Source organism: Bactrocera tryoni, chromosome 5, assembly GCF_016617805.1.
Source record: "Bactrocera tryoni isolate S06 chromosome 5, CSIRO_BtryS06_freeze2, whole genome shotgun sequence".
In the NCBI taxonomy this organism is placed as follows: Eukaryota; Metazoa; Arthropoda; class Insecta; order Diptera; family Tephritidae; genus Bactrocera; species Bactrocera tryoni.
The window spans coordinates 24256746-24266320 of NC_052503.1; the positions used below are offsets into that span (position 1 = coordinate 24256746).

Below are 9575 nucleotides of genomic sequence, written 5' to 3' on the forward strand. Positions count from 1 at the left end.
GAGGAAGAGGAAGACCTCCGTAGTTGGAATCTCCAATTGTCGCCAAATGGTGTCTAAACTAATAAAGAAGAAGAAGAAGCTGTGTATATAGAGAGTGTGACGAAATTTTGTTGCGTAACACAATTCGCTTGCACTTAATTGACAATTCCTAAATGAGAATATCTACAGAGAAATATTTTTTTCTAGGTTTTTTCACCTTTGAGCGAATTTTACTTTATTTCTTAACATTACAATTCAGTTAACAATTAAATTAATTTTTTTTAATTCCCCTTTACAGTTACGTACTTTACGTGTTATAGCTTTCGATAATCTGTACGATACTAACGTAGGAGCCAATGATGCCACCGAATATGCCAAATGCAATTAAAAATAGATTTTTCATCAATTTCAGCTTCCAAACGCCATATCCCAGGCCATATTGTACACAGATCTGCAGCAAGGCGGGGAAAATCAAACCCAGTATAGACAGACAAAATGAGCCGACAAGCGATAGGAAGAGCGATAAATTCGGTATTACCACAGCAAAGCAAACTACGAGAGAATACCAGATAATAAATTTAATTATGGGCAATTAACTGTAATTTTATTATTATAGCTGAATGTTTATAAAATACTAAACACGACTATAAATGAACTTAGAATAGTGATTGCTTTATAATTACTTACACGTCAGCAAAACAATGCCGCCCCTTATCAGAAGCTCGTAAAACACATGCTTGGAGGTGTCTTTTATGCGCTGCGAAAGATATTTATTCCAAATAATATCGGCCGTAACGTAACCCTGTAATGCATATGTAATCCACGTGGTGATGGCGAAGATAATTTTCGCGACCTGAGCTAAACTGAGTTGAGTTGAGAGTAATTAAGTACTTAATAACAGGAAATTATGAGCAAAATATGTAAATAGACGAAACTGAAATTTATATAAGGTTAAGGTTCAAAGTCATAAATGTTTATTTCTACGATGACTAGATTTGCTAAGTACTGGAAGTCTTTAACAAAGACATTGGAATAAGAGTTGAAAACCTCAGACGACTTTTTGGTATGATGCTCAGATATCCACATTTTATGATAATTGTGATGGAGTTTAACATAAAGTTAGATGGGCTGTCATCGCTATAGAAAAATGGCTTCTGCTAATTGCTTGGCTCGCCGAGTCTTAATAATAAATTTTGTGTATTTCTGGGATCAAACTTTTTTGCTCAAAAATTGTTCTTCATTAGAACCAAATGCTTAATAACCTTACAAAACTTTCGTCATTAATCACAATTGTTATCTAGTCCGAGAAACCAAGTCCATTTTAGTTTAAATCAAGAAAAAAACACGCGATTTGTAATAACGGAGAGTAGACGATTTCAAATCGTTCAATTTTATTGCGAAAATTCACGTTCTGTAATGGTAAACATAATCGTCCTACTGAGCGTGCTATTCGCAACACCATCACCCATCTTGAGACCCAGCACTCATTATTGGATAATATTCGACCTAATAGACCATGTTCAGAACGCAGTGCACGAAAACCGTAGAGAGTCGATTCGGCGCTGTTGGCAGGAACTCAGACTGAATGACTTGGAGCACTTTACATAGCGATTTTAAATTGAAAGCATACAAAATACAGCTTGTGCAAGAACTAAAGCCGCTCGACCTTCCCGAGATCCACAAGTCCACATCGCTTCGCTCTATGAGTGTTCCAAGTTCCAAGAAGATCCGACGTTTTCGAGACAAATATTGTTCAGCGATGAGGCCTATTTCTGGCTAAATGCATTTGTAGACAAGCAAAATTGCCGCTGGGACGAAGAGAAACCTGAAAGGATTCAAGAGCTGTCATTTCATTCAGAAAAAACAACAGTTGATATGTTTTGTGGGCCGCTGGAATCATCAGTCCATATTCTTCAAAAAAGATGCCGGTGAGAACGTAACCGCCAATGGCGACCATTATCGCACCATGATAACGGACTATTTAATGTCTGAAATTGAAGCTCGTGATATCGGCGGCATTGGGTTTCGACAAGACAGCATCACTTCTCACACATCGCATAAATCAATGAATTTATTGAGAGAACACTTCAGTGAGCAGATAATTTCAAGTATGGGCCTGGTTGATTGGCCACCAAGATCGTTTCATATCACTCCGTTAGACTTTTTCCTGTGAGGATATGTAAAGTCTAAAGTTTATGGGACAATCCCACTTCGATTCAGGGCTTGAAGCAAAACATCACGCGTGTCATTCGCCAGTTATCAGTTGAAATGTTCGAACGAGTAATCGAAAATTGGACTCAACGGATGGATTGGGACGTAGCCCCGGACAACATTTGAAACAGATAATCTCTAAAAATAAATGCCAAAGAGAGTTCTTTCGAATGATAATAAACAAGCTTCTGTGTTTTTTCTTTAAAAAAGCATGAAATCTCAAATTGAATCACCATTTTGTTACGAAATCTAAATAATTATACTTTTTGGCAGTCGCCTCGACCTTAAAAAAGAAAAAACTAACTACTAAAACTTCATGTCAGCATGACCCAATGTCAGTGCAGGTGGGTTATATAACATTTATCCTTATCGTTTTGATATATCAAGAACTAGACAGGGTTTCACTATTGCCTGCTAGCTCCATGATTATTTTCATTCCTTTGGGAAAGATTTTAACTATGTGCTTACTTCCAAAGTGGACCATCTTCTGAGTTGTATCTTTTGTTTCTAATAGACATTTAAGGTTTTATAAAATTTTATATCAAATATTAACTTACATTTTCTGCTGTGGTATATTTAAAGTCACACTGCCCAAAGCAGCGTCACCGTACTCCCAGTAACCAAAGAATCCCAGTAGAATATACAAACTGAGCACAATTGCCATGCCAACATTCAATACACCGAAAGGCTTAATATAAGACTTGGGTTTCTCCATTTTCTCTTCAATAGCGAGAATCTAGTAAAACAAAATGTGTAAAAACAAGTAAACAAAAACATTAAAACATATTAATACTTAAATACACGTATAATCTCCTCAAAACTGTCATATGCATATGTAACTCACCACACCGACGGCTTCAATGGCGAACAGCACGGTGCCAAAGAAAATTGGTAAGCGAGAAACAACCTGGAACGGTTGGCGTGTGCTAATCGGCGGCAACGTTGCGAAAATATAATAAAGCACAATGCCAAAACCTGTATCAATAAGCACATTAACAGTTATATACATAACTACACAAGTGTATTGCAGCCGTACTCACCCACAAAGAGCAGTAGATTGGCAAACGTTGAGAAAGGCGCCAAAGTTTTCAGAGTTCTAATGCTGTAGAGCAGAAATAACGGTATTAAAATGAAGCACATATGCAGCCGCACATCCAAAACCACCAGATACTCATCGACAATCTGCTTGATATTCTCCGCTATGAATACCACATACACACAACAGATGCCAAAGTGATAGAAGGCGAGAAAGCCGTCGACGAGTGGACTACAATTGAACATCGCATAATATATATGTACATATATCATTTGTATAATATATTCTCTATCATGAGTTATGGTAATTTAAAAACCTATTGAACTTATTGTGTAGATAGTTGTTCGAATTTCTGAAGATATCTTCAAGCTGAGCTGATATCTATTATATGTCACATATTGGAGCAATACTTAATTATCGTTTAATGGACCTTATTAGTGTAGCTTCCGAACCTGATAAATCAACCATCGGCAGATATTCACGATACGTTATCACTTGGACAAGACCCAAAAAAAAAAAAAAAAGTTCAAAAATCTTCTTTTCAATCTCAAATCTGCTATCGACTGCACAAAAAGGGAAAACTTCTATGACGGAATGTATGAATTTGGAATCCTTAAGAAATTTATACGGCTATTTAAAATGACGTTGAATGCTACATCAGCGCCGTCAGAATAAGGTGCGACTTCTGCAATCTACTGCTGGAGATTCCCCTGTCATCAAACAAACAGTCGTCGCACTCGCGACTTGGCTCCCACGTCAATGTTGACTGTCAAACTTTGAAGGATTAGATAATTTCGTCTATCTTGGAACTAGTATTAAACCAACAACGTCAGCCTCGAAATCCAACGCAGAATAACTCTTGCCAACAGGTGCTACTTCGGACTGAGTAGGCAATTGACAAGTAAAGTCCGCTCTCGACGAACAAAGACCAAACTCTATTAGTCAGTCATTATTCTCGTCCTGCTATATGATGCAGAGGCATGGATGTTGACAAGATTTCGAGAAAAAGATTTATGGAACTCTCCAGCTTTGAAGGTTTCCGATTCAGTACCCGCCGGTGTAAGCAGAGAAAGAGGAAAACCTCCATTCCGACGGAGAGATCAGATAGAGAAGGACTTGGCTGCTCTTGGTATCTCGAATTGGCGCTAAGTTGCGAAAAGAAGAAGTGCATAATCCCACAACTAAGTCAAGCAGCCAAGAGAATCCGTCTTAAGTTTCTTTACCAAGTATTGTCAATACAAATGCTGTCATCAAGTGAAGAATATTATGGAATTAAAATGTGAAATTTGGCTGGGAAATATGGTATATAAGTCAGCGGAGAGGAAACACAATAGAAGTCTTACTGCAGAAGAAGTTTAAGAATTTCTTTATTCAATAAGAACAAACTCTTCTCTGAAATTGGCTTCACTTCTTATCTCTTAACGCAATTTTGTTTAGACTTTTGACATTAAAGATATGGTTCTAAAAAGAATTCACTCTTAGAAATGTTCATGTCCTAGACTTATACTTTATTAACTATAAACTTCCCGATTTTTCGTATATTTTGTCATATTCCTCGAAAAAATATAAAAGCATATATATGTACATACGTTGCTATTGGTAAGATACATTTGAAAATAGGTGGGCCCTCATGCAAAGCAATCGTCATTGCCTCGGAGAACGTTAGGTATGGCACACGTTTCCGCTTGCACAGCTCGTACATGGAGTTTATCTGTGAGAATGAAAATACATAGAATCGAATCAAGTGAATATTGAGAAAGAATAGCTAAAAAATAGTTTCAAGTTTTCAGTTAAATTTCTCGAATTTCAGCAGTAAATTCTTTTTTTTTTTATTAAAATGAACGTATTCTTCAAATTTGAATCCCTTACTTACCAGTATGTGTAGGCAATGTACAGCGATGCAACCAATGATTAGCGTCAGTACGGGTCCAGCGATGTAGCCAGCATTTGCAAAAGCACTCGGCATTGCCAAAACACCCGATCCTACTGAGGCTTTCAGGAAATGTGCAAATGTTTGCAAAGTTCTATAAATAAATTGCAGATGTCCTTAATATTTTTTAAATGCTTGACCTAGAAATGTACTGAAAACACTTACGTAGTGGGATTTTGTACATTGCGATGTAGATGCGGATCATAATCAGAACCAACTGCACCGTGTCCATTTGTGTCCTTCGTTTTGGATTGGCCATTCTGATGTGTATCTGTCTCTGCGCTATTTTGAAAAATTATTTTTTTAATGAAAAATACAAAGTAGTGAGACTAAATAGTAATTTTGAAAATAATTTGAAACTTCGGAACTCATGGACCAATGTATATTATCCAAAAACTCTATTACAGTTCATAGAAAAACGAAATTTGAACCGCCAAAAGAAAAAATACAGTTGCTGCAAAAACTTGGCTTGGTGGCGAGTTTCCGGCCACTGCCCCAGAAAAATCAACCGTCACGGATTGGTATGCTAAGTTTAGACGTGGTCAAATAAGCACTGAAAACGGTGAACACAATGGACGCACAAAAAAGGTTGTTACCGACGAAAACATCAAAAAAGTCCACAAAATAGTGGCCCGTGAAGTGAAGTTGCTCGAGATAGCAGGCACTCTAAAGATATCAACTGAATATATCCATATGAACCATATCCTTCACGAATATTTGGGAGACAGCTCTGTGCGAAGTGGGTGACACGCGAGCTCACTTTTGACCAAACGCAACGACGGGTTGATGATTCGTAGCAGTGTTTGGCGATGTTCCAGCGTAATAAACCGGAGTTTTTGCATCGATATGTGACAATTGATGAAACATAGCTCCATAATTTCATTTCGAAGTCCAGTCGACAGTCATCCGAGTGAACTGCACACGATGAGCCCCCTTCAAAGCGTGGAAAAACGCAACAGTCTGCTGCCAAAGTTATGGAGTCTTGTATTTTGGGATGCGCATGGATTAATTTTATTACTACCTTGAAAAAGGAAAGACCATCAACAGCAGCTATTACATAGGGTTATTGGATCGTTTGAATAACGAGATCACTGAAAAACGGCTGCATTTGAAGAAAAGGATAGTGTCAAGACAATGTACTGTGTCACAAGTCAATGAAAAAGATGGCAAAAATTTATGAATTGGGCATCAAATTGCTTCCGCATCCACCGTATTCTCCGGTTTTGGCCCACAACAACTATTTCTGGCTCTCAGATCTCAAAAGAATGCTCGCTGAAAAGCAATTTGCGTCGAACAAAGAGGTGATCACCGAAACTGAGGCCTATTTTGAAGCAAAGGAAAAATCATACAACAAAACTGGTATCGAAAAGTTCGAGGATCAGTGTATCAACCTTGAAGTGAACTATGTTGCATAAAAAGGCGAGTTTTGCCAAAAAAATGTGTTTTACTATAGTAGGCCGGGGACTTTTCAATTGACCGTTTACATTATGTCTTATCTCAAGTGCCATAATAAATGTTATAGGTTGTGCAGTTTATAAGTTTCTTGTCAACACGGAAAAAAATGTATTTGTGCTTTTAAAACTTTACAATTCATACTTGTAATTCCCAAAGCCTATAATTCGACATTATTAACATAGTTGCGATATATTGAAATTACTTATTATACTTATTATTTGAAGAGCAAGGGTCCAAAAAGAATAAGGTGTGTTCGATTCGAACAAATTTTTCCAATTCGGTACGAACTTATTTTCTTCTTTTTGACTTTGTTACCTACTTTATACTACTTCTTTATATAAAAGTAAAAAGAATCGATTCCTAGATCCTTAAGTGTCGAAAAAATACCTTTGAAACGAGAGAAAAATTTTCTTTGCGTCAAATTCGTAGACATCCATTTATTTACCGGCAAAGTGGGTTCAGACTCTAGTTGAATGTGTATAAAATAGCTTCGTATCTGATGCTGTACAGAGCCGAAGCAATTTATTATGATCGAAGATGATTATTTATTAGAATAATTATTAAGAATTTGAATAATTATTTTTAAAATAGAACACGGTCCTGTATTTTGACAAACTGTAAAAGCCCATATTTCGATATTTTTTCTGTTTATAATTTTTGTAACTTTTTTAAGAGTTCCCAAACTTCTTTAACCAAAAATAATTAAGAACTTGTCGATATTTATTTCATAAATTATAAATATGATTTTCGTTCCTCTTTGAGGATTTTCATAGTTCATTAAAAACTCGTAACTTTTTGGTTTTTTACTGCTTAAAAGATTATTGCCACTTGTAAATTTAAAAAAATCAGTCAAATTTTGTTTTCGCATATACATTGCGATTTGTATTGTAATTTGAATTCCCCGGGTAAATGATGTTTCAAAAAACTGTACTTTGCTAAGTTGGTAAGACCAACTTATCCTTAATTACTATGCCAAATATGAGCGAGAGCTGCGTTGCGATTTTTACAATGGATAAAAATATCGAACAAAGAATTTGTCTCAAATTTTGTATTTCTAACCAAACTTCGTGTCCGGAATCATTGCGAATGTTGGAGAAGGCTTACGATGATTCAGTTTTATCTAAAACACAAGCCTTCAACTCGTATTAAGCCTTCAAAGAGGTTCGAGAGATCGTTAAATACATGCCTCTTTCTGTACTACCTTCGACCTCTTCAACTGATGAAAATAGTAAAAAATAGTGAAGGATTTGGTGCTTGACAATCTCTTACGAGTCCGTTCGAATCATTTTGGTGTATATTTTGGGTATGAAACGCGGTCTTGGTCGACTCCTGCCGATAAAGCTGAATTTTTTTCAAAAAGAGTACCGCAAACATGTCTCTTTGAAAATGCTTGATTGTGCGAATTCCCACATTCATAGAGAGCATTATAACTGCCGTTGAGACATAGGTTTAACATGCAAACAAGTCAATAGTCTTCGGAATAGAGGGTAAAAAAGAATCGAAATCAAAAAATCCACATCAAAGCCGCTCAAAAATCAAGATAATGCTCATTGTTTTTTTGATATTCGTAGTTTGGTGCATCATGAATTTGTTTCGGAGAGACAGATGGTCAATAAGATGTTCTATTTGGCCGTGTTGAGGCCTTTGGTTGAGGACATCCATCGAAAACGGCCGGAATTGTGAAAGAACGATTCATGGATTTTACACGATGATAATGCACCATTGCAGCGATGCTCGATTGTGACCGCATTTAAAGCCGAAAAATTTCTCATAGAGGGTAAAGATCGAAGGAAAAATTTTTGATAATAATTTTCATTTTTATAATTTTTTTAGTAAGTTTTTTTCGCAAAAAAAATTACGATTTTTTTCAATACGCCATTTTATTAAAAATCCAAATTTTTACTGATAATAATAACATTTTTTAGGGTTTTTTTGATTGGACCTTGTTTTCGGAGAATTCCTCCTACTAAACGGCTGAATCGATCGACTTGAAATTTTCACACCAGTTTCTTGGATACATTTTTCAAGTAATGATTGAAGAAAAAAAAATTATAATAATAATTTTGATTTTTTAATTTTGTTTTGCAAATTTTTTCGCAATTTTTTTTTAACCACCATTTTATTAGAAATTCTAATTTTTGCTAGTAATGTGTGCTTTGGGTTTGGATTTTTTTGTAACACTGATACTATACATATGTATATTATATTGGATATAATACCGTATAAAATATACACAAAATGCTGAAATGTATTACTTAATATTTACGGTATGGTATATACCATATTTTCAAAAGTTTCGAAGACGTGGAAATTATTCAACTCACTTCATTTCGAAAACACACTTATATGCCGGTGCAATCAACTGCAATCAACTTTTCCACTATTGCATAACCGTATTGATGAAAAGCATATGTCAAAACTTCTTTATAACAGTCTATGAAACTTTAAAAGCTTTTGGTTTTACTTTTTTATAAAATTATTTATTTTTGTACTGTTTTTATCAAACAAATATTTTTGTGTATTTAAAATCGTTTCAAAGATTTTAAAATAGCTTTATTTATATACACAATTTTATCGCCACTTTCTCATGTCTCGGAAAATGAACTCAATGATATAACATATACTTGTATCCTTAGTGGCACTGATTCAGTCCAAAATTTAATTAGTTTAGCCAAACGCTGGATGCCGTTAAACCGGTCACTTAATACTGAAACGTAAAGCTTCTCTGATTGTGAGTTATAGTTGTGATTGATGTCAATGTAAGCAATTACAATATGCTTTTCTAAAATATGGGATCTAATCTGCGACGATAGTTCTTCTCATATATAACTAGATAACTTATATTATTGCCACCATAAACTTCACATGACAGACAGTGTAGATTGCATTCAATTTTGTGATATTTAAACAGTAGTAGATACTTACTACGATTTCTAGTGTTTGAGATAAGAAGACTCTTTCGAT

The 9575-nt window shown here is 35.5% G+C and overlaps 1 protein-coding gene across 1 annotated transcript; it reads right to left on the minus strand.

Annotated features, from left to right (window-relative positions):
* Nucleotides 1-238: 238 nt before the first annotated feature.
* Nucleotides 239-9107, minus strand: LOC120778816 (proton-coupled amino acid transporter-like protein CG1139). Its single transcript, XM_040110822.1, has 9 exons — nucleotides 8936-9107; nucleotides 5322-5438; nucleotides 5100-5250; nucleotides 4816-4937; nucleotides 3231-3457; nucleotides 3035-3165; nucleotides 2748-2926; nucleotides 667-842; nucleotides 239-531 (listed from the first exon to the last, which is right to left on the minus strand). Exons 1-9 carry the CDS (start codon nucleotides 8938-8940, stop codon nucleotides 287-289), a joined length of 1353 nt encoding a protein of 450 aa, XP_039966756.1. The 5' UTR covers nucleotides 8941-9107; the 3' UTR covers nucleotides 239-286.
* Nucleotides 9108-9575: the final 468 nt, after the last annotated feature.